Source organism: Pituophis catenifer, unplaced genomic scaffold (genome assembly GCF_029215685.1).
Source record: "Pituophis catenifer annectens isolate HBS135680 unplaced genomic scaffold, rPitCat1.0.hap2 SCAF_3, whole genome shotgun sequence".
Lineage (NCBI taxonomy): Eukaryota > Metazoa > Chordata > Lepidosauria > Squamata > Colubridae > Pituophis > Pituophis catenifer.
Genome location: NW_027256883.1, coordinates 204,905,498 through 204,930,750, shown reverse-complemented (window position 1 = coordinate 204,930,750; position 25,253 = coordinate 204,905,498). Strand labels below are relative to the sequence as shown.

The 25,253-nt window shown below is 43.1% G+C and overlaps 1 protein-coding gene across 1 annotated transcript in view; it reads right to left on the bottom strand.

The window, feature by feature from the left end:
- The window catches only part of CDH4 (cadherin 4), a 401,827-nt gene extending 378,834 nt beyond the window's left edge, over positions 1–22,993 (bottom strand). Inside the window, exons 1-2 of the mRNA XM_070941124.1 lie at positions 22,963–22,993; positions 22,024–22,157 (exon numbers count right to left, since the gene is read on the bottom strand). Of these exons, the coding sequence (XP_070797225.1) occupies positions 22,024–22,157; positions 22,963–22,993 (165 nt within the window). The remainder of the gene's footprint in view (positions 1–22,023; positions 22,158–22,962) is intronic.
- Between the last annotated feature and the right edge of the window lie 2,260 nt (positions 22,994–25,253).

Sequence of the window (25,253 nt, the reverse complement as noted above, 5' to 3'; positions counted from 1 at the left end):
AATACATCTAATCAATCAATTAATTAATCAATCAATCGATCAATCGGGGGAAAATCAACGGCCTGGGGGTAATCAAGATAGTCCAAAGTCTGGAAAGGGATATTCAATCAATTCCAAGTCAGTAAACTCCACTGCTCTCTCACAGCAGTGGATGGAGTCTTAGGCCGCTTCGAGGCCAGATGTTAACACCAGCTGCCCTCTCACGAAAGCTGGGAAGCAATGCGTTAAGCAATAGCCTTCATACTTTTGTATATTTATACAAAGTCAGCTTATTGCCCCCACAAACTGGGTCCTCATTTAACCTACCTTAGAAAGGATGGAAGGCTGAGTCAACCTTGAGCCTGGTAAGATTCGAACCTGTAGTAATTGCAGGCAGCTGTGTTAAGAACAGGGTGCATTAAACCACTGTACTACCAAGGCTCAGTTACTCAGTTAAACCACTGTACTACCAAGGCTCTTCATGCACACACTTTGCATGTGATGCTCGCTTCGCTAGCATGCGTGCCAATCTTGTGCTCCGCACAAGCGCATTAGGTTTCTGGCCAGCTGAGGTGCGGCAATCCACTCTGCCACACCTATCAGCTGGGCTAAAAACAAAGAAATAAAGGTAGGAATAAAGCGGGGGCGGGCGGGAGGGCCCAGCTCCCAGTTACAGAGAACCAGTTCGGTGATGTCACATTGTCACCGCTACCGGTTCGGCCGAACTGGGCCGAACTGGGCCGAACCGGAAGCAACCCACCACTGGTCCTCAGATACCCTGGACCCAGGCCATAAAGGACTTTATACATTAAGTAATGACCAACAACTTGAATTGGACCTGGAAGCAAACTGGAAACCAGTGCATGCCTCCAGAACTGTCCATGGCACTGCATACTGTACCAGTTGTAGCTTGTAAATGGTCTACAAAGGTAGCCCCATGTAGAACGTGTTGCAGTAATCCAACTGAGAAATAACTAGTGCATGAGGGACTGAGCACTACCGTGTTTCCCCAAAAATAAGACCCTGTCTTATATTTTTTTGAATCCTGAAATAAGCACTCGGCCTTATTTTCGGGGAGGTCTTATTATTTTGGGGTGCGTGGAGCAAAGTGGGGCTCCTCTTGCCGTCTTACCTGATTTCCAGCTCTGCATTTGAATATTTTTGGGGAGGGCTTATTTTTGGGGGGAGGCTTATTTTAACGTATGCGCTCAAAAGCCCGATTGGGCTTATTCTCAGGGGATGTCTTACTTTAGGAGAAACGGGGTATTATATTCCAACTGGTACATTAATGAACAACAGATAGTAGTTCGATTTACAACAGTTCATTTAGTGACTATTCAAAGTTACCAGAGCACTGACAAAAGGCACTTATGAGAATTTTATGATAGTTGCAGTATCCCCATGGTCACGTGATCAAAACACTTGGCAATGGAGTCATATTTATGACAGTTGCCGTGTCCTGGGGTGAAGTGCCCTTTTGTGACCTTCTGACAAGCAAAGTCAATGGGGAAGCCAGATTCGCTTAACAACTCACAACTGCAGTGATTCACTTAACAACTATGGCAAGAAAGGTCATAAAATGAGACAAAATTCACCGAACAACTGTTTTGCTTAGCAACAGAAATTTTGGGCTCAATTGTGGTTGTAAGTCAAGGACTACCTGTAATTGCATGAAAATCTCTTTTGAGTGAGATGCAGTGGTGGGATTCAGCCAGTTCGCACCACTTCGGGAGAACCAGTTGTTAACTTTCTGAGCAGTTTGGCAAACTGGTTGTTGGAAGAAATCATTAGGACAGAGAACCGGGTATTAAATTACTTGAATCCCACCACTGGGCACGGGGGTGGTGGTGTGTGTGTGTCCCGTGTCCCCCCCTCCCGTGGCCTGATTTTGTTCCCAGGAGGGTGCAGGAGGCCGAGTCCTGCCTGTCACACTCCCTGGCCACGCCCACCATGGCCATGCCCACTCAGCTGGTCATTAGGGCAGAGAACCGGTTGTTAAATTATTTGAATCCCACCACTGGTGAGATGAAAAAGATTTTAAAAAGATAATAATAAGAAAAAGGGATATATTCTTACATTTGAAAACCAGTGCAAGTATTGTAAACAATAGAAGTTCTGAAATAGTTAAAACAAAGGATGCAACCTAGGAAAAGTTAGGTTTTGGTCTCATTTATCTTTGGGGAAGTGACATGTAGGATTGCTATTGTAGAGATCATATTAGACACACACTTCCCTGCCTGCCCCCAGTCTATGTTTGCGCGAGCTCTCTGCAAAACTAAGAGATATAAATTCAATATACATGGACAAAATACCCAGTGACACAAAGGCACGCCAGCCAAGCTTGTGTGAAGTTCATAATGGATACGGATGCTCATTCAAATAATGTACTAAGTTAACAATCAATACACCAAGTTCATTAAAATTCTAAGGTTACTATTGATGCAATTAGTGTTTGGTTATCTATTTTGCTAACTGCACATAACCCCTTCTCCCCTTTTTGACATTTCGTATTGATAGATTTTCTGGCAGTATCTGGGAGATTTCCAATATGACCTTAAAAACTGCAGTTAGCATGGCATGCAGTGAGTGATAAGCACCATCAAAACCACATTAAAAAAAAAAAAAGGAGTCAGCCTGAAACACATTAAAAAGTTTCAAAATGTCAAGCATTTTTAAAAGGCTAGCGTTTCCCATTGTTTTGTTACAAATGCTGTCACTTGTTCAGTGTTGGCAGTGATGAAATATCTTGTCAGAACAGTTACAGAGAGGAATTTTTGGAGACCTTCACTTCCATCGCTTATTTGCAAACCTTCCGAATGCAAAGTTTCACAAACTGCTACCGAGATAAGAATGACACAGGTCCAGCCAAGGGTGGGACGTTTATTTGGTTCACATTTAAATATGTACCAAGCTAATTTATCATTTCTGAATGAATTCATGATTAGAAATACATTTTCCTTTGTCGTGTTCGTATTTTCTAACCGAGTTTGCAAAGAAGTTTTCCAATTAAATCAAAGGCATGGATTGTGGAAACCTGCACTCAAACGGCATGTAAAATATGTTTTCTGAAAATGCGAACATCACAGGAATTTAATCAGGAAGGGGCTGCCCATTCTTAGTTCCATAGGTAGGAGATGATCAGCCTGTGGGTGGGTAAGCGTTTATTGGATTTTGGATGAGCATTGGTTAGAATGCAGTATTACAGGCTAACTAATAAAAATCTAATAAATAATAATAATAACTCACTGCTCACTCCAGGACTTCGATCCTGACCGGCTCAAGGTTGACTCAGCCTTCCATCCTTCTGAGGTCAGTAAAATGAGGACCCAGATTGTTGGGGGCAATATGCTAACATTGTAAACCACTTAGAAAGGGCTGTAAAGCACCATGAAGTAGTATATAAGTCTAAGAGCAGGGATGGGCTGCTGGGGGTTCGCAAGGGTTCGGGAGAACCTCTAGCTAAGATTCTGTGTGGTTCGGAGAACCCACAAATCCCACTCCTGGCTGGCCCTGCCCATCCAGCCCCACCCCTCCCAGGAGTCCCCACACAGCCTGTATTGGATGCAGGTAAGTGCAGAGCATGCTCGGAGGCTCAGAGAGGGTGAAAAAAGGTCCATTTCTGGCCTCCAGAGGGCCTCTGGAGCCTGGGGAGGTTGTTTTCACCCTCCCGGAGGCTTAAGGAAAGCCTCCAGAGCCCAGAGAAGGCAAAAATGACTAGGCCATGCCCACCATGGCCACGCCCACCCAGCAACCGGGCAGACAACCACTTGTTAAAGTTTTTGAAGCCCACCCCTGTCTAAGAGCTGTTGCTATTGGAGTTTTTGTTTCTATAAGCCACCTGGAGTCACCATGAGTGAGTTGGGTGGCCATGTTCATTTTCTAAACAAACGAACAAACTATTTCATAAAGGGAGCATGAAGATACTCATTAAGGCTGTGGATTCTAAAATGTTTTAGAAGATACATTTTAGTACCAACAGAAGAAAGTATTTGTAGCTTGGGGATGAACTATGGAGTCTTCGGTGCTGTCTAGGCTGGCACTGAGCTGGCACCTAGTTGGATAATGAAAAACCTATAAGAAAACAACCATGCTCAGAGGACCCCAAGAACTCCACAGATTGCTCATAATGTGGAACCTCTCTGCTCTTCATTAAAGAAGCCCAACTTTTTCTAGGTGTCCACGTGAGACTCAAAGTAAAGTTGTAGTTGCTTTAAGCTGCTGACGCCTTAAAACAGCTGTATTTCCTCCCCCGGAAAGTCAAACTATATTTCAAACAAAGGCCAGATGACAGTCACAATTGCACAACTGAAGCTTGGTTTAATGAAGAATAGAGAACAGTGCTGTCCTTCTCCTGTGAGTCCCAAAGTACTTTTTCCAAATGACATAGAACAGTGTTGGTGAACCTTTTCAGTACCGAGTGCCAAAACGGGAGCACACAGATACATGTGGGGGAGCGCCAGAAACTGGAAGAGCGATGGCTGGCATGCCCGGAGAGATGGCTCTGCATGCCACTTCCAGCACGCATGCCATAAGTTCGCCATCACAGACATAGAACCTTAAAATTTTTAGGAGGGAGAGAGTGAGACAGAGACAGAGACAGAGACAGAGACAGAGACAGAGACAGAGACAGAGACAGAGAGAGACAGAGAAAGAGACAGAGAGAGAGGGGGAGAGAGAGGAAGAGATAGATAGATAGATAGATAGATAGATAGATAGATAGATAGATAGATAGGAGAGAGAGGGGGGAGGGAGAGGGAGAGAGAACGGTTGTTGGGCTGGTAATGTTTGTGAAAATGAGCAATAATGTGTACCAAATGAGACAGATATACATCTTGTAGAAAATGTGCCTCTCATTGGCACCTTCTCTAAAGTAAAGGCTGTATTTTGCAAAAATTTGAGTGAACAGCTTGTGTGGTTTATTTAAATAAGTTTATATCTTGCCTTCCAGAGAAAACAAGCTGACAGGTTGGCTTTCTTTTGAGATGTGAGGAGGGGAAAAAAACCATTTTTCCCCAAATTTGTCTAAATAGATCAAATGAAATAAGGAAAGCTAGAAGAACAGGACTTCTTGAATTCCTTCCACCACCATCAACTCTTTTCAACAGTGCCCAGAGGAGATATCTTCAGTTTCTTCTATGTAAAAATAGCCCCATGTTTTTGAAGCTCTGTATGTTCACGTATGTGCTTCTATGCTCTTGTGTTGAAAGTGTCTTTCTAATGCTTCAACATTAGAAAATGAAGAAGCTAAACTGCACTAGGATTTCAGAATTCAATCAAAGAAGCACTTGCCACATAATACCCCAGACTTAACAACTGCTGATAAGAAAGCCAAAAAATAAATAAATCTAGAGACTGGATTTGGCAGAATCTGAAAACAGCAGGAGAGAAAGAACTGGAGAAAATCATAAACACACAAAGACCTGCAAATAGAAAGTAGAAAGACCGTGGCAAAAGAAAGCAAAGATAGTACCGATAGTGATCGGTACAATTGGGTTCAATTCCAAAATCTGGAGCACCACCTGAACACCATCGACATGGTGTTCGACAAGAGCCGTGATGGCGCAGTGGTCAGAATGCAGTATTGCAGGCTAACTGTGCTCACATTGTCAGGTGTTCGATTCCCCCAATCCTGGCCGGCTCCAGGTTGACTCAGCCTTCCATCCCTTCCAAGGTCGGTAAAATGAGGTCCCAGATTGTTGGGGACAATAAGCTGACTCTGTAAACCACTTAGAGAAGGCTGTAAAGCACTGTGAAGCAGTATGTAAGTGCTATTGCTATTGACAAAATCACCATCAGTCAATTGCAAAAGGCAGCTTTACTTTACTTACAGTTCGGTGACATCATATTGTCACCGCTACCGGCTCGGCCGAACCGGACCGAAGCGGGAGGAACCCACCACTGGGCGGAGATGAATAGATGTGGCAGACAGACTTGTTAGTCTGCAGTGAGAGAGAAACTTTTTGCTGGGGCTGCCGGCACTCTTAATTAAAGGAATCTTTGAGTTCACCTCAGAGGATTTGTTGTGTTTGGGGAGCTGGGTCAGAACAGAAAGGTCGTAAAATGGGGTGAAATGCACTTAACAACTGTCTCGCATAGCAACAGAAGTCTTAGCCTCAATTGTGGTTGTAAGACGAGGATTACCTGTACTTTAAATACAAATGATTAAAATATAAAGGCAGCTTCCTATTCAGTGATGGATTCCATATGAGCACCTCATCAGTAAATGTTTTGTGGACAAGAGATTTTTTTAAAAATGCGTTTGGTTTGCCTTTCACTGCAAACCTCTCTCACGAATATTTAAAGCATCCAGAACTTTGTGGTTCCTCTACGTTTTGGCTTTCCGAACCTTGCAGTGCAGTTTTTCACAGCCACAAATGGATTCCACAGGAAATGTGCTCACAAAACTATATCCAGTGGTGAAAATAACTTACCCCGCTGTATTATATTAAGAAATATGGCTTGCAAAATGCATCTATTAGGGGGAGAAAAAGGAGCACAAATGAGGAGACGTGCTGTGGAAAATATGCCTGGATTTTCAGGTGAGGGTGCTTTTTTTTTTTTTGTTTTTTTTGCTGCTGTTCTTAATCTCACACTGACACGCAGACGGGAGAAAATGAGTTTGGAAAAATGAGAGACCGAATAAGGCTGCAATTGATAAAAGATTCTTCATTTCTCTGTCTTTTACTCTCTCTCATTAACATGGCACACAAGCAATTTCACTTAGGAGTGAATGGAGATGGCTTCCCAAAGGACACAGCCAGAGGTGGTATTCAGCGGTTTGGAACAGTTCGCCTGAACCGGTAGTGGAAATTGCGGGCGGGCCCGCCCACCTGCCTTGGCTGTATGCTAGGGATGAAATCCAGCAGGTTCTGGAGAACCAGTAGCGGGAATTTTGAGCAGTTTGGAGAACTGGCAAATACCACCTCTGGCTGGCCCCAGGAGTGGGGAGGGAATGGAGATTTTTGCAATATCCTTCCCCCAGGAGTGGGGTGGGAATGGAGATTTTGCAGCATCCTTCCCCCAGGAGTGGGGAGGGAATGGGGATTTTGCAGTATCCTTCCCCCAGAAGTGGGGTTGGAATGGAGATTTTGCAATATCCTTCCCACAGGAGTGGGGAGGGAATGGAGATTTTACAGTATCCTTCCCCAAGGAGTGGGATGGAAATGGAGATTTTTGCAGTATCCTTCCCTCAGGAGTGGGGTGGGAATGGAGATTTTGCAATATCATTCCCTCAGGAGTGGGGAAGGAATGGGGATTTTGCAGTATCCTTCCCCTGGTGTAGGGTGGGAATGGAGATTTTGCAGTATCCTTCCCCCAGAAGTGGGGAGGGAATGGGGATTTTGCAGTATCCTTCCCCCAAGAGTGGGGAGGGAATGGAGTTTTTGCAATATCCTTCCCCCAGGAGTGGGGTGGGAATGGAGATTTTGCATCATCCTTCCCCAAGAGGGGGGAGGGAATGGGGATTTTGCAGTATCCTACCCCTGCCACGCCCACCAAGCCATGCCCACCAAGCCACACCCACAGAACCGGTAGTAAAAAAAATGGATGTTGCAACTGCTCTTGCCATCCTATTTAGGCACATTTTTGAGGCTGGGCACATGTGCGGAAGGTGCATGCACCAGCAAAGCGTGTGCATAGAATGCCAGGCGTATGCGTGGACGTTTGCGAACTGGTAGGGAAAGGAAGTGAATACCACCCGTGGACACAGCTATTTTAAAAAAAAAACAATAATTACCTATTTGTGTATGCATATACGATTGCGGTATTCTTCTTTCCTTATGATTAAGTTGATAAATGCACCTTGTCTCAAATCTATTGAGAGATAAATTCTTACAAATAATATTCTATTTTTTTTTAAAAAAAAAGAAGCCCTCCTTGTCTGCTTCTCCCACCCCCCACCCCAGGAATATAGTATTATTCATCTAATTTTTGAAAATGCTGATGACAGCCAGAAGCCTCAAATACTGCCGGTCCTCAAATTACAACAATTCATTTAGTGACCATTCAAAATTACAACGCCACTGGGAAAAAAAACCGACTCTGTGACCGTTTTTCACACTTAACAACCGTTGTAGCATCCCCATGGTCACATGATCAGAATTCAGACTCTTGTCAACTGACTCACATTTATGACGGTTGCAGTGATCCTGGGTCATGTCATCCCCTTTTGCGACCTTCTGACAAGCAAAATCAATGGGGAAGCCAGATTCACTTAACAACCGTGTTACTAATTTAACAACTACAGGGATTCACTTAAAAACTTTCGCAAGGAAGGGCATAAAGTAGGGCAAAATTCACTTAACAAATGTCTCGCTTAGCAACATAAATGTTGAACTCCGTTGTGGTCGTATTTCAAGGACTATCTGTAATTTATTATAAGATAAGGTTTTCTCCTCCCTTATTTTTGCAGACAAGGCTCACAAGCCCCACTTTTCACTGTGAAAATAGTCTGTTCTAAAAGAAAACTTTTATCTGAAGTGTTTACTATTATTCTAAAATATCATGCCATTTTCTTGGGGGCAATTCAGCACTCGGGTGGTAAATCTGTGACTTGATTTGCATTTTCTAATTGAATTGCTATCAGGTTTCTTGCAAGACTGAGCAACGGAAAAAGGGGGGAAAATCAACCTTGAAATTCTCAGTTTCAAAACATCATTTGGATGATGTTTGGTGGGTTGGGAAAGGGATTATTCTATGGGGCTGTGAAGTATGAAAAAAAATAAGTTGTTGATCATTTAAGATTTATTCAATATAGATTCAGTGCCAGCTTTGAGAATGGCACTGTGAGGCAAATAATTTACTATATTATCTTCCATTTTAATTTTTCTGTTAGTTGGGTTCACCCAATGTTCTAATCTAGGCTAAACTGGGACAGGAGAATTTGGTGGTTCAGCATTCTCATTTATTTTATTTTTTATTTATTGATCAAATTCATTTGCTGCCCACCTTGCAGTTGCTCCGTGCAACTCTATGCAAATGTGGTATTATGGGAACCCATCCATGTTGTATGAACCAGCTTATTATTTTAATGATGTCCTTTATCTGCTCAGGCTTCACACGTTATGTTTGGGGGAATCTCAGCTAGAATGGAGCGAGGTGTTAAGAGGGGTTTAGAGTTTAGAGTCTTTGCTTTGTAGAAAGTGGCACGGGCTTGACCTTCTCCCCCAAATCCTTGAAACCTTATCTGACCTTTCCTAAGCAAACCCCCTTAGAACCAAAGAAGTAGGGGTGGGCTTCAAAAATTTTAGCAAGGGGTTCTCTGCCTGGTTGCTGGGTGGGCGTGGCCATGGTGGGTGTGGCCTAGTCGTCCTCCTGCACCACGGCTGTGGGGGGGGGAGCTTTTTATCCTCCCCGGACTCAAGAGGCTTTTCTTGTGCCTCCGGGAGGACGAAAACAGCCTCTGCAGGCTCTGGAGGCCTCGGTTTCCGGCTTTCCCAAACTTCTGGTAGGCCCGTTTTTCTCCCTCCCCGAGCCTCCACACTTATCTGCATCCAATATGGGCTGCGTGGGGACTCCTGGGAGGGGCGGGGTGGGTGGGGCCAGCCAGGAGTAGGATTTGGGAGTTCTCTGAACTACACAGAGTCTTAGCTAGAGCTTCTTCCGAATGCCTAAAAACCCCCAGCAGCCCACCCCTGCAAAGAAGCTTCTTGGATGAGAAGTGAAATATTTTCAGAAAAAAACAAATCAAGAAAATTTAGTTGCCTTTTGGAAAAGCACTTCCGAGATAACCATGACCTGGTTGTTTGAGAATCTCCATAGACATTTTTGCCTAAGCAAATAGCAATAGCACTTAGACTTATATATCGCTTCAGATATATGCCTTTATAGCCCTCTCTAAGAGGTTTATAGAGTCAGCATATCACCCTCCCAACAATCTGGCTCCTCATTTTACCCACCTTGGAAAGATGGAAGGCTGAGTCAACTGAGCTGGTCAGGATCGAACTGCTGGCAGTGAACAATACTGCATTCTGGCAAGATTCTTGTAATATAGGTACATAGCAATAAAGCTTCTTGAGACTATTCCTGAGTGGCTCTGGCTGCTTTCGCCTGACATTATGTGAATGCAAGAAGTATTTTGCAAGAGAAAGGCCGTCTAGCAAGACCGTCTAGGACAGTCAAGGCAAAGGAGAATGGGTTTGGAGGATTAGGTGTGGTGAAACAAAGCCAGAAGAGAAGCAGCAACCAATCTGCATCACAGAATCACCGAAGCGGAAGAAACAGTTTATATCATTTAGTCCAACCCTGCAGGAATCCAGATTAAATCACCCATGACTGATGATGCCCCAGTGTCCCTTTGGAAGATCCAAAAGGCAAATCAGGCAATCTGACTAAGAATTAACCAGCTCATCAGAGCTAAAACAAACCAAGGTCAAAGAACAGACAATAGCGCTGCAAAACGTAGCTGATTGAGCAAGGTTCAGTAGAGATAGATATACTCTTTCTAGCCCTTCCTGCTTGATCTCTCTCTCTCTCTCTCCCCCCTCCCTCTTCCTCTGTGTAGAATAGAATAGAATAAAATAGAAATAGGAGTAGAATAGAATAGAATAGAATAGAATAGAATAGAATAGAATAGAATAGAATAGAATAGAATAGAATAGAATAGAATAGAATAGAATAGAATTCTTTATTGGCCAAGTGTGATTGGACACACAAGGAATTTGTCTTGGTGCATATGCTCTCAGTGTACATAAAAGTATGTGTGTGTTTCTGCATGTGTCTGTGTGCAATGCAGAGGTGGTATTCACTTACTTTCCCTACCAGTTCGCAAATGTGAGCGCACGCGTTCGCTCGCGTGAGCCACCTACACGCATGCATGTGGCCTTCCATGCATGCGCTTTGCTCATACATGCGGCTTGCATGCATGCACGCGGCTTCAAAATGTACCTAAATAGGACAGCATAGCGCCAAGGGCAGGTGGGCAAGCCCCCCAGCGATTTCTGCTACCGGTTCGGGTGAACTAGTCCGAACTGGCTGAATACCACTTCTTTGTGCAGTGGTGATCCCAATTAGGGAAGAATGGAGTAGAAGTTTCTGAGGAAGGCTGGTAAAGAATTGGCTATTATAGTTTAGACTTGACAACCACTTGAGCGAACAAAGATAAAGGATGGAGTATTTTGTATCAAAGGCACATGTGCTAAGAATGCATATATAGAACTGGACATTTGGAAATAACAGAACAGAATAACAGAATTGGAAGGGAACTTAGACCAACCAGGGACACTGAGATTCTACTCTAGCTGGCTCAGGAATTCTGGGAAATGGAAGTCCACAACTCATAAAAAGGCCATGGTTCCCCTACCCTTGCTTTAAAGCAAAGGGGGAAAAAGTCGCGATGCGTCATGTGATAACAACATGACGCGAGTTTGATATCCCTGCTTTAAAGGAACATTTCTTTTACAAACAACTCTTGTTTTACTCATACACGCAGGAAGCTTTTAATACAGCGAAAGTTGAGACTCCCACATTGATGACACACACCATATTAAAGTCTATATTCTTGTCATTAGTCTTGTTTTCCTCTGTGTTTTTCCACTTCCTCTAATATACTCTAATATACAATAATAAGGCTTTTAAGGAAGAAGTGAGGTGAATTTTAAAGAGCCACAGTTATCTCCATCTTGAAGCAGAGTTCAGTTTGTATTCGTATGATGCGTAACCCCAACACAATATTTTGCTAAATCAAAAAGGCACACTACAAGTAGCCCTTGACTTACAAGTCCAATTGAACCCGAAATTTATGTTGCTAAGCGAGAGACTTGTTAAGTGAACTTTGCCCCATATTGCGACTTTTCTTGCTACATTTGTTAAGTGAATCCCTGCAGTTGTTAAGTTAGTAATAACATAGTTATTAAGTGAATCTGGCTTTTCTTGTTGACTTCGCTTGTTAGAAGGTTGTAAAAGGCGATCACATGATCCCGAGACGCTGCAATTGTCGTTAACCTGTGTCAGTTGCCAACTGTCTGAATTTTGATCACATGACCATGAGGATGTTGCAACGGTCGTAACTGTGAAAAATGGTCATAAGCCATTCTTTTCAGTGCTGTTGTAAGTTTAAATGATCACTAAACAAACTATTGTTAAGGCTACCTGCAGCATGTATTCCTTTTGTAGCAGTGGTGAAATCCAATTTTTTTTTTACTACCGGTTCTGTGGGGGTCTTGGTGGGTGTGTTGTGTCTTGGTGGGTGTGGCTTTGTGGGCCTGGCAGGGGAAGGATACTGCAAAATCCCCATTCCCTCCCCACTCCTGGGGGAAGGATATTGCAAAATCTCCATTCCCACGCCACTCTGGGGCCAGTCAGAGGTGGTATTTGCCAGTTCTCTGAACTACTCAAAATTTCCGCTACCGGTTCTCCAGAACCTGTCAGAACCTGCTAGATTTCACTCCTGTTTTGTAGGGATTGGAAAAAATCCTACGTAGTTCACAAGAGCAAGATTTGAAGCAAAACAGGTTCCGATACATGAGATATAGGACATATATATAGATATAGGACAGGATACCTCAATGCAATGTCAAAATGCATTACAATGTAATCTTCCTACCTTAATGAATTACTTTCATTTCTAACCCCCTACAATCTTTATCCTCTAAAATTGAGGTGATAAATAATAGCTTTAGCCATTTAATATTGCCCAGATGAAATTTGGTTGGTCTCCAACCAAATTTCCAGACTGTGACCTGCTTTCTGTTCTTTTTAACTCATGGTCCTTGGAGAGATAGCGCCTTCAGATGATAGCTAATGTATAGATCCTACGACAGATTTATTTATTTATTTATTTATTTATTTTATTCAATTTGTATACCACCCTTCTCCTAGTGGACTCAGGGCGGTGCACAGCCAGAACTAAAACACATGCCAATACAAAATTTAAAATTATTAAAAGAATTACATAGCTGGCCCAATTTAAAACAATTCAATTAAAACCCAATGACAATTTAAAAACTAAAAAACTAAAAAAGACTAAAAAAGGGGGAGGGAGTTCACTCCAGCCCTGCTTGATGGAAAAGAAAAGTTTTCAGGGCACGGCAAAAGACCCGGAGATCCGATATCCTTCGTATCTCTGGGGGCAAATCGTTCCAGAGGGCAGAAGCTACCACAGAGAAGGCCCTCCCCTGGGGGTTGAAATTCCAAGGATATAATCTTTTTATTGGCCTCGCATTTTGTAAACATCTCGTGTTTTCTGCCGTAACAAGTAGAAAGAAATCATGTTAGCCAAAAACACTATTCTGTCCTCACTTATTGTTGACCCAGGCCACTAAGACTCGGCAATGTTCCAGGTGTTCAACTATAGTTGTGCAATGTTCTAGTATCATGGTCCTATATGTTAAAATGTTATCTTGTGTCATAGACTATGGAAATGATCTGTTTTTTTTTTAAAAAAGTGAGTAATTATTGTGTCAGGTTTCCCTTCTTCCTTAGCCCAAGAGACTTCCAGTTCAAGGTTCAAGGATGATCATATTTTGAGATTTACTCAAGTACGAGTAAATTCACAATAGTATTCACATTCCTACAGACAATGTGACCTTACCATTTAATTGGCCAGGATAAAAGAATAATAGAATAACAGAGTTGGAAGGGACCTTGGAGGTCTTCTAGTCCAACCCCCTGCTCAGGCAGGAAAACCTATACCATTTCAAACAAGTGGTTGTCCAATCTCTTCTTAAAAGCCTCCAGTGATGGAGCACCAGTGGTGAAATTCAAATTATTTTACTACCGGTTCTGTGGGCGTGGCTTGGTGAGTGTGGCAGGGGAAGGATACTGCAAAATATCTATTTCCACCCCACTCCAGGGGAAGGATACTAAAAAATCCTCATTCCCTCCCCACTTCTGGGGGAAGGATACTAAACAATCCCCATTCCCTCCCCACTTCTGGGACCAGGCAGAGGTGGTATTTGCTGGTTCTCCGAACTACTCAAAATTTCTGCTACCGGTTTTCCAGAACCTGTCAGAACCTGCTGGATTTCACCCCTGTGGAGCATCCACAGTTTCTGGAGGCAAGGTTAATTGTTCTAACTGTCAGAAAATTTCTCCTTAGCTCTAGTTTGTTTCTCTCCTTGATTATTTTCCATCCATTGTTTCTTGACTTGCCTTCAGTTGCTTCGGAGTATAGCTTGACCCCCTCTTCTTTAGGCAGCCCCTAAAATATTGGAACCCTGCTATCCGGTCACCCCTAGTTCTTTTTTTCACTAGACTAGACATACCCAATTCCTGCAACCGTTCTTCATATGTTTGAGCCTCCAGTCCCCCAATCATCCTTGTTGCTCTTTTCTGCACTCTTTCTAGAGTCTCAACATCTTTTTTATAACATGGTGACCAAATCTGGATGCAGTATTCCAAGCATGGTCTTACTAAGTCCTTACTAAGTCTTTATAAAGCGGTACTAATACCTCATATGATCCTGATTCTATCCCTCTGTTAATGCAACCTGTATCACAATATCTGTTAGAAGGTTAGAGATAATTCATACTAAATTGAGTATTCTCTCTGGAATAAGTATTTTTTGTCGCACTATATCCAGTGGTGGGATTCAAATAATTGCACTATATCCAGTGGTGGGATTCAAATAATAAGAGCCTTGATAGTACAGTGGTCTACGCACCCTGTTATTAACACAGCTGCCTGCAATTTACTGCTGGTTCGAATCTCTCCAAGGCTCAAGGTTGACTCAGCCTTCCATCCTTTCTAAGGTAGGTGAAATGAGGACCCAGTTTGTGGGGGCAATAAGCTGACTTTGTATAAATATACAAAAGTATGAAGGCTATTGCTTAACGCATTTAAGCCGCCCTGAGTGTCCGGAGAAGGGCGGCATATAAATCAAATTAAAAAAATAAAATAAAAAATAAAATAAATTTAACAACCAGTTCACTGCCCTAATGACCGGCTGGGTGGGCGTGGTCAGGGGGTGTCCTGCAACCCCGCAGAAGCAAAAACGGGCCATGGGGGGGGGACACACGCCCTTCCCGCTCTGTGTTTGGGGCCTAGTAGGCCTCCTTACACTTACCTGGGAGCCAAAATGGGGCGCATGGTGACTCCTGGAAGGGGCGGGGTAGGGCAGGGCCAGCCAGCAATTTAACTACCTGGTTCATCTGAACTAGCCCAAACCGGCTGAATCCCACCACTGACTATATCCAAAAATAAAATAAGCAAAGGGAGCTAAGATCTAGTGTCAGTCTTGAACAAAACAATCACACTCTTTTTTTCAGTCAGTATTTTAGGAGGGAAACATGGAAAAAATATAGCTTTGGAGAAAAAAAAAATAAAGGTTATGGATTTGCCAACCTTTAAGCATGGGGTTGAATTATGCTTTGGGGATTGTGTGTCTGTTGGAGGGACAGGAAATATTGTACAGGTGAAAGAAAGAATGGATTCAATTAAATAAAAACATATCCAAAAGTTAATGTCCTGGAGTGACAAAACTGAGGCTAAAAAGAGGTTGGATATCTATCTAAATCAACTCTGAAGTACTTCCAAGAAAGAAAAACAAGTCTTGGATTTCAATATAATTGAAAATTTGCAGTGAATGCCAGAACAGCTAAGAATACAGGTAGTCCTCGACAGTTCATTTAGCGACCGTTTGAAGTTACAATGGCACTGAAAAAATGACTTATGACCGTTTTTCACTGTTATGACCTTTGCGGCATCCCCATGGTCATGTGCTCAGAATTCAGATGCTTGACAACTAGCTCATATTTGTGACAGTTGCAGTGTCCCAGGGTCAAGTGATCACGTTTTGTGACCTTCTCAGAAGCAAAGACAATAGGGAAGCCAGTGGTAAAATCCAATTTTTTTTACTAGCAGTTCTGTAGGCGTGGCTTGGTGGGTGTGGTTTGGCTTGGTGGGCGTGGCAGTGGAAGGATACTGTAAAATCCTCATTCCCGCCCCGCTCCTGGGGAAAGGATATTGCAAATTCTCCATTCCCACCCCACTCTGGGGCCAGCAAGAGGTGGTATTTACCGGTTCTCCAAACTGCTCAAAATTTCCATTACCAGTTCTCCAGAACCTGTCAGAACCTGCTAAATTTCACCCCTGAAGGAAGCCGTATTCACTTAACAACCATATTACTAATTTAACAACTGCAGTGACTCACTTAACTACTGGGGCAAAAAAGGTCATAAAATGAGGCAAAACTAACAACACATGTTTCAATTAGCAAGATAAATTTTGGGCTCAATTGTGGTCACACATTGAGGATTATCTATATTTCTGAATTAAAATAATTATGCAAGGAAGAATAGAGGCGGGTTCCAAATGCAAGAATAGAAAAAATGTTAAACTGTTAACAGCAAATACTTGAAAGCTCTTATTTCTGCGAAAAGAAGCATTGCGGATAGTCCTCAACTTATGACCACAATTGAGCCCAAAATTTCTGTTGCTAAGTGAGACAGTTGTTAAGTGAATTTTGTCGCATTTTGTTAAGTGAATCCCTGCTGTTATTGATTGATTGATTGATTGATTGATTGATTGATTGGTTCAATTTATATGCTGCCCTTCTCCGGAGACTCAGGGTGGCTTACAATGTGTTAAGCAATAGCCTTCATACTTTTGTATATAGTAGGGCTTTCGGCCCTCCCTAAGCGGTGTTCTTTTTTATACAAAGTCAGCTTATTGCCCCCACAATCCGGGTCCTCATTTTACCTACCTCGAAAGGATGGAAGGCTGAGTCAACCTTGAGCCTGGTGAGATTTGAACTTGCAGTAGTTGCAGGCAGATGGTGCTATTTAACAGCACTTTAGTCTGATGCACCACCAAGGCTCTTGATTGTTAAGTGAATCTGGCTTCCCCATTGACTTTGCTTTTCAGAAGGTCGCAAAAGGACCCCAAGACACTCCAACCATCATAAATTTGACCCAATTGTCAAGCATCTGAATTTTGATCATATGATGATGGGAATGCTGCAATGGTTATGTGAAAAACAGCCATAAATCACTGTTTTCAGTGCCGCTGTAACTTTGAATGATCACTAAATGAAGAGTTGTAAGTCAAGGACTACCTGTACACAGGTCAGACTGGAAGGGTACCCAAACTTTGGCACCCGCCAATATTCATCATTCTCTTATTCAGAATCTACAAACAAAGGCATATAACATAGGCATTTAAATTAGCAGAAGGATGTTGTGTTTAACTGTCCATGATGTAGAGATTATGTCAGCCTCTATTCATTTAGTGAATAAGAGAAGAGAATTCTCATTAAATCTTACAGATGAAATCATCAAGTTGAAATGCAACATTATGTTTTTCACTACTAGACTTACATTCCTTGAATTAACCAATTCACCTTTAACATAAAGCTCTCTGGTTTTCTATCCACCTGCCATACATGTATGTAGGAAATTCCATTATTTACATATCTCCTCTGAGAAGATGTATTTGTCAATTCTGAAGCTGGCCTGACTGAGGCCATCTTTGGGGCTTCAGTGTTGCCACAATGGAGATGAGGATTAGGGAGGGGGGGGAATAGAGATAGCTGGGGGGGATTTGTAGCCAAAACAAAATAGTTTCCTCTGGGAACCAAGCAGTTGTGGGATCCAGCCAGTTCGCACCTATTCGGGAGAACCGGTTGTTAACTTTCTAAACAGTTCGGAGAACTGGTTGTTGGAAGAAATCTTATTTTGTTTTTTTCCATTTTAAGGGCTAATCCTGTAAGGAAGGCAGGAAGGAAACATTCTGGTGTTGTTTCTCGCCTAATCTTTATTGCTCTGCTTACAGAAACTGCCTCTCTGGTTAACCCTTATTACATTGTAACAGCTAAGGCGAAGCGCCCATCGACCTGAGTGACGTTGAGTTGGCCACACCCACATGGTCACATGACCACCAAGCCTCACCTACTCAGCTGGTCATTATGGCAGAGAACCGGTTGTTAAATTATTTGAATCCCACCACTGGAACCAAGGACATTCCCACAGGTGGCTGGAGAGAGGAGGAGTGAAATTACCAAGCAACCAGACAGAGCTTTGATTGGACCATGTGACTGATTGTTTGGGAAAAGGGGGAAAACATTTACTTTTAATTAGGTGAAAACCACGGGAATCGTTAGTCAGTTTTCACCAATCTGTGCCAATCTATATATATAAAAGCCAAATACCACTCACTCATCAAGAAATCTCCAGAACCGTAAAGCCTACAAACTTGAAATTTGACACATATGTTCCTCTTGGCTTCTAGGTGCCCACTAAGAAGGATTTTTCGAAATGACCAACAGATCATTAGTATTATATCTCCAGTATTATATTCACATGCTCTAATGCTAAGGAGTTAGACGTTCTACTCCCCTGACCCACCTGAAAAGAACTCCGTTCCAACTGCCAGTTGCCTTAGATTAACACGCTCTGATGCTACCCCTTCGCTAAACGGGTGTGGGCGTGACCAGAGCATGACTCATCTGGCCTATGGGCTGGGGCATTCTACTCCCCCTCCCCCTCTGTTCCAACTGCCAGATGCCTTATATTAACGTGCTCTGATGCTACGGAGTTACACATTCTACATTATGTTTCAGGCTTTAGGGGTCAATTTATCAAGTCCGATCACATAGTTTCGTAGTGAAGCACGGGTGTCCAGCTAGTATGATATATCCAATAAAACTGTTCTTTAAGGAATCTACCTGTTTTCGAGTTCTGTTTGCTATGGGCATGTTATTTGGAACCCTGACAGTATTTTTATCTTATCTTTATCTTTTCTGAATCTCCACCATCCCATTTCCAGTAAAAGGATAAGGCCACGATACGATATGATGGCAGCCTCCGTGCTTTCACAGATACCCAGGAACGAAAAGCTACAGCCGTAGGATTTTCATTGGAATACATTATCCCTGAATGAGGTCGTAATTTAATGTAGATGCACTGGCATAAAACAATTCACTCCCACACTTTTATTGAAAATAATTTATGAAGTCACCTCCTATAACTATCCTTTGCACTCTGCCAGACAAGGGAGGTTTCCTTCAGCTTAGTTCAATTGCTATCTACCCACTCTTGAGCAAGTGGAAAGATAATATTGCCATAAAAGATGATGCTACCACTGGCCATCTCTATTTTGCTTCAAGAGTATCTGTTGCTGCTGGTGGTTGTATCTGAATTTTACGTGTGAAAAGTACAACCAGAATTGGGACCAGAATTTCTGTTGCTAAGCAAGGAAACAGCAATAGCACTTATATACTGCTTCACAGTGCTTTACAGCCCTCTCTAAGCAGTTTACATATTGCCTCCAACAATCTGGGTCCTCATTTTACTGACCTCGAAAGGATGGAAGGCTGAGTTAACCTTGAGCCGATGAGAATCGAACTGCTGGCTGTCGGCAGAAATTAGCCTGCAATACTGCATTCTAATCAGTTTGCCACCACAGCTCTCAAGGTGGTTGTGAGCTGTGAATTGTCAAGGTAAATGAGTTGTGCCTGATTTTACAGCCTTTAATTGCCACAGTTGTTAAGTGAAACACTTGGTTGTTAAGCATTGGCTTTCCTCATAGACTTTGCTCGTTGAAAACTTGCTGGGAAGGTCACAAATGGGGATCCCAGGATGTTGCAATCTTTTTCAATGCATGTTGGCTGCCAAACACCTGAATTGTGATCGTGTGACTATGGAGATGCTGCAATGGTTACGGGTGCTCTATCACTGGAGGTAGTTTAAGAAGAGATTAGAAAACCATTTGTCTGAAATGGTGTAAGGCAGTGATGGCTAACCTTTTTGCTGTCGCGTGCCAAAAGAAAAGAGCCTTGGTGGCGCAGCAGACTAAAGTGCTGTTAAATAGCACCAGCTGCCTGCCATTACTGCAAGTTCAAATCTCACCAGGCTCAAGGTTGACTCAGCCTTCCATCCTTTCGAGGTAGGTAAAATGAGGACCTGGATTGTGGGGGCAATAAGCTGACTTTGTATAAAAAAGAACACCGCTTAGGGGGGGCCAAAAGCCCTACTAAGCAGGTATATACAAAAGTATGAAGGCTATTGCTTAACGCATTGTAAGCCGCCCTGAGTCTCCGGAGAAGGGCGGAATATAAATCGAACTAATAAATAAATAAATAAATAAAAGGGGGGGAGAACATGGGGGGGTTGTGCATGTGCCCATAATTCAATGCCCCACGCCCCCTCATGCATGCGCCACAACCCGCCTGTGCTCCCCCCATTTTTGGCACATGATGGCAAAAAGTTTACTGATGGGCCCGGTAGTCCCGTTTTTCACTCTCCCCAGGCTCCAGAGGCTTTCTTGGAGCCCGGGGAGGGCGAAAATGGCCTCTCCTACCCCCCGGAGGGCAGAAACAGCCCATTTACCGACTTCTGGTGGGCCTAGAAGGCCCGAAAATCAGCCAGCCGGCACCCGCATGTGCACTGGAGGTGAGCTAGGGCAACGCTCTTGTGCCCACAGATATGGCTCCACGTGCCACCTGTGGCACACGTGTCATAGGTTCGCCATCATGGGTATAAGATTTCCTGAGCAGGGAGTTGGACTAGAAGACCTCCAAGGTCCCTTCCAACTCTGTTATTCTGTTAAATGTTTATTGGGGAATGTTATGTCCCACTAATCAGCCAGACTGTGGACTAGTAAGATAGGGGAGTTCCTCCCTAAAGCAGGATACATGCTCCCACTTTTTGATTAGGCAATTTATGTCTTTTATTTTTATTGGCTTTGATTTAAAGAATATCCAACTCCAGACGCCTCTGGGCGCTTTACATAATAAAAAGGCAAAACAATAGAAGACCAACAGAAACAAAAGAGAATTTTGATTCTGAAGGCTTTGTCTACAGGTAGTCCTTGAGTTACAACCATTCATTTCATGACCATTCAGAGTAACAATGGCACTAAAAAAGGGACGTACAACCAGTCCTCGGACTTGAAATCATCGTACCATCCCCATAATCATGTGAACAAAATTAGGGCGATTGGCAACTGACACGTATTTAACATGTTTGCAAAGTCCTGGGTCATGTGATTCCCCATGTGCGATCTCTCCAGCAGGCTTCGAACAAACAAAGTCAAAGGGGGAAGATGGATTCACTTAGTGACTGCAGTGATTCATTTAACAACAACGACAAAAACACTCATATTCTTTTTATTCTTAGCAATGCAAACACTGGTTCTTAGAGCCCTGGTGGTGCAGTGGTCAGAATGCAGTACTGCAGGCTATTTCTGCCAACTGCCGGCAATTCGGCAGTTCGAGTCTCACCGGCTCAAAGTTGACTCAGCCGTCCATCCTTTCGAGGTCGGTAAAATGAGCACCCAGATTGTTAAGGGGCAATAGGCTGACTTAGTAAACCGCTTACAGAGCACAGTAATGCCCTGTGAAGCACTGTATAAGTCTAAGCGCTATTGCTATTATTGTAGACATACGTCGGGGATCATCCATAGACAATGCCTGGCTGGCTTTTCTAGAAAAGCCAGCCAGGCTTTTTGTTTTTTCTAACTTTGTGTCCCTTGGGTTGTGATTTCTCTCCCACCAGTTGTTGTGGCCCCTCCCTCTGAGCCTATCTCATCGGAGGAAGAAGGCTCCGAACATGAGGGAGAGGAGTCAGCCAGGCCTCCCTCTCCAGGCCCTTCCCCTCTGGCACTGCCTCAGGTGCCGGCCGAGGAAGGGGAGATTGGCCAGGAGCCAGGTGTCTCTGATGAGGGCAAGGAAGGAGAGCCGTTGTTCCTGGATGCACGCCAACGAAGGCATGATAAACGGTTGCAGCGATTAAGGAGGCGTGCTAGGGATTATAGCTGAGTCACTGGACCACACCCCAGAGACTATATAAGAGAGGGTGGTGGCTGGTAAAAATCTGTGACGAACAAAAACTAACTCTGGCTAGTCACTTGAACAACGTCTGAAGCTGCCGAAGCGATATTGTTTTGCTGGACTATTTGCAATGCGTATGTAATTTTATGTTATCTGTTGCAGTAAAAGCTCTTGGCAGACGGTGCTTATATTGTTGCCAAGTTTGAGATAACGACCTGTGTGCGTGCCAAGTACTTTCTTAACCCTCGGCTGGCTGTGTTTGTGTGTGTGTGTAGACGGGGACAGATCACCAGTAACCTGACCAAAGTTTCCCATCTTTCTAGAACCTCCCAAGTCATTACCGTAACTTTTGTCTGCTCCAAAGGTGTGTGCACCTGTTTGGTGGGGTAGAGAGCTCCGCCGTTCCTCACCTTGAAGTCCAAGTTGGCACTTTCGTACGGCGTTCCTTTGCTCTCCGAACAGCCGCTAACTTTCACTGGAAAGGAAGGCAGAAGAGATAAGGATTAATCAGGCTGTTGTTATTAGCATCATTAGTGCTATCAGTGTGCTTATTAAGTGATCAGTGTGCAATATTCTGAACGGAAGAACATAAGCAGGAAGAAAAAAGAAAAACTAGATCGGTCCCTCCTGTGAGAATTTACAACCTACATTTTGACATTAGAGGAGAGAAGAGGATGGCAGATGGATATTAGCTCTGTATTTGCTTTCCACTGGATATGAGAATTTAATAATAAGCTATTTTTCACACATTCTAGCACAGAACTAGACTGGTTAGGAGGAGAAGGTCACCAGACACAGGAGTCCCTTTCCGTAGGTCCTCAGATCCTAAATAGTTTTTTTTTTTTTTTTTGCACTTAGCAAAATATTGATATGGAGCGGAACTCTTGTTCCAAGGTAGTCCTCATCTTACAACAGTTCATTTAGTGACCGTACAAAGTTACATTGGCACTGAGAAAAAGTGACTTACAACTATTGCACGGTCGTGATCAAAATTCAGATGCTTGGCAACTGACACATATTTATGACAGGAAGGGTGTCCTATGATCACCTTTTGTGACCTTCTGACAAGCAAAGTCAATGGGGAACGACCACCATAGCCAGGCTTCCCATGCCCTGATATCTGTCGCACCGCTGCCTGACTTCTTCTACGGCTGCTTGTGACTGGATGCCATGTGGCATGTCACGGCAGTGCTGCCGCTCCTGGCAGGACACCACGTGGCACATTGCAGCGGTGCTGCCACTTGTGCACCCAATGCACAACACATCATGCAGCCTCCTACCACAAGCAGCAGTACTGATGCGACAAGCCATGTGGCATCTGACCGTGAGTGACCACAAGTGGCCACAAAAGAAGTAAGGCAGTGGCGCAACAGGTGTAGGGGCATGGGAGGCCTGGTTACAATGGTCCTAAGGTAAGTGGGTAAGACATCCCCTGAAAATAAGACCTGATGCTTATTTGGGGCCCCAAAAAAATAAGACACGGTTTGTGGGATCCTTGATGCTCTCTGAGCTCAGTTGTTTTCTCTGTCAGCAAATCCCACTACCTTCTCGCCCTGATGATGTTATCTAGTTGGGTAATGAAATGTCTCTGAAAAAGCAACCAAGCTCGGAGAAAACAAAGAACCCCACGGTTTAACCCCGAGCTACAAATAGTCTCTTCTATTGATGTATGTGTGCCTATGTGTTATGCACATTTTTTAATAGTTTCCTGCAATCCAACCAGCACACAAGTAAATAATTCAGCAGGATTCATTTATATAGGAAACTTCTTTATATACAATAATATAAAGCATGATGCATGTCTATAATACCAATGCTGCAGAAGCCAGAACCAGAATTCAGATGCCAGAAACACAGAAGCTATATAATACAGAGGCAATATAAGCAAAGAAGAAATATCACAAAGCAACTCTTATATACAAATCAGTCAAGCTAAGCCATGCCCAAGCTCCGAGCCGTTTGAGTCACGGTTCCCATTGGCTGACCTGTTACCATGTCTATTCCAATTCATGAACTCTCACACACTGACAATATTGGTTTAGTAATCCCACTGCTATCTTTGGCATGGCCCATCATTAAGCCATTTTTTTAAAACCAGTTTGGCCACAAGCAATCCTCAGAACCAACCAGCTTGCCTATTTCTGGCTTAGATTATGAAGAGGTAAGTCCAATTCCCAACATGCTATTCAACAAAATACTTACTGGATTATTTTGACAAGCGACAATGAAACAGATGCCCTGCCTCTGGGCAGCTGAGAGGCAGCTGATTAGCCACTCAGGAAAACAAGTAAATGTATTAGATAATTCTTTGATCATATGGAACACAGCTCTGAGGTTCAATACTTTGTGCACAAAAACAGGTCTTAGATTAAGGAAATCCTAAACAGGAGGTGAGAGATGGGACACGGTGGCTCAGTGGCTAAGACACTGAGCTTGTTGATCGAAAGGTTGGCAGTTCAACAGTTCAAATCCCTAGTGCCCTAGTAACAGGGTGAGCTCCCGTTACTTGTCCCAGCTTCTGTCAACCTAGCAGTTCGAAAGCACTGAAAAAATGCAAGTAGAAAAATAGGGACCACCTTTGGTGGGAAGGTAACAGCATTCTGTGCGCCTTTGGCATTTAGTCCAGGGGTGAAATACGGCTGGTTCGCCCGAACCGGTAGTAAAAAAAGTAAAAAAAAAAAGTTCCAAAGATCAGTTGAGTAATGCTGTTGTCAGAACTTTTTTTTTTTTACTTTTTAAAACATTTTTAACTACCGGTTCCAGAGAACCGGCAATAAAAAAAATGCTTAAAAAGTAATAATAAAACAGTTCCAATGATTGCGTGTCTCTCAGCTGATCTTTGGAACTTTTTTTTAATTACTTTTTAAGCATTTTTTTTATTACTGGTTCTCAGGAAGGAAGGAAGGAAGGAAGGAAGGAAGGAAGGAAGGAAGGAAGGAAGGGAGGAAAGTAAGAAAAAGAAAGGAAAGAAAGAAAGAAAGGCTTTCATTGCCTGGACATAGCATGTCTTATAATTGTGTTTTATTAACCGGATGTGTGTTGTATGAACTTGTACAAATATTTCTGAGCATAAGCGAAATAGAGTCCATACCCCAGTTTGCTCTGCTTGAATTAACTTGCATTAGACCACAGGTAGCTGGAACAGGCCTTACGATATTCAGCACACGATATTCAGTGAGGCATCATAATTGAATTAGGCTTTTAAAAACAGACCTTAATGATCTGAGGGAAATGTGTGAAGATAATCATATCTGAACTGAATTTTGGAAAATCCCCAAGATGAGAGCTAAGTAGGCAAGATGTTCTTGACAGGGGACAGTTCTCTTTTTGAAGACTTGGCCCAGGTCAATAGAAAGAAGAATCCATCCAGAAGACACTGTCTATCAGACAAGAAGGCGAGTGTCCATTTTTATATGACGACAAGTACAGATCTACCAACTGAGTCCACTTTGATTTGAACGTTCAAGTCATTTTGGAAAATCAATGCAATTGAAACATCAGTATTAGCTTGAATCAGTAAACTGGACTGAATTCAATTTGGATCAATTTAGACCATTATAAGGCAACGTGC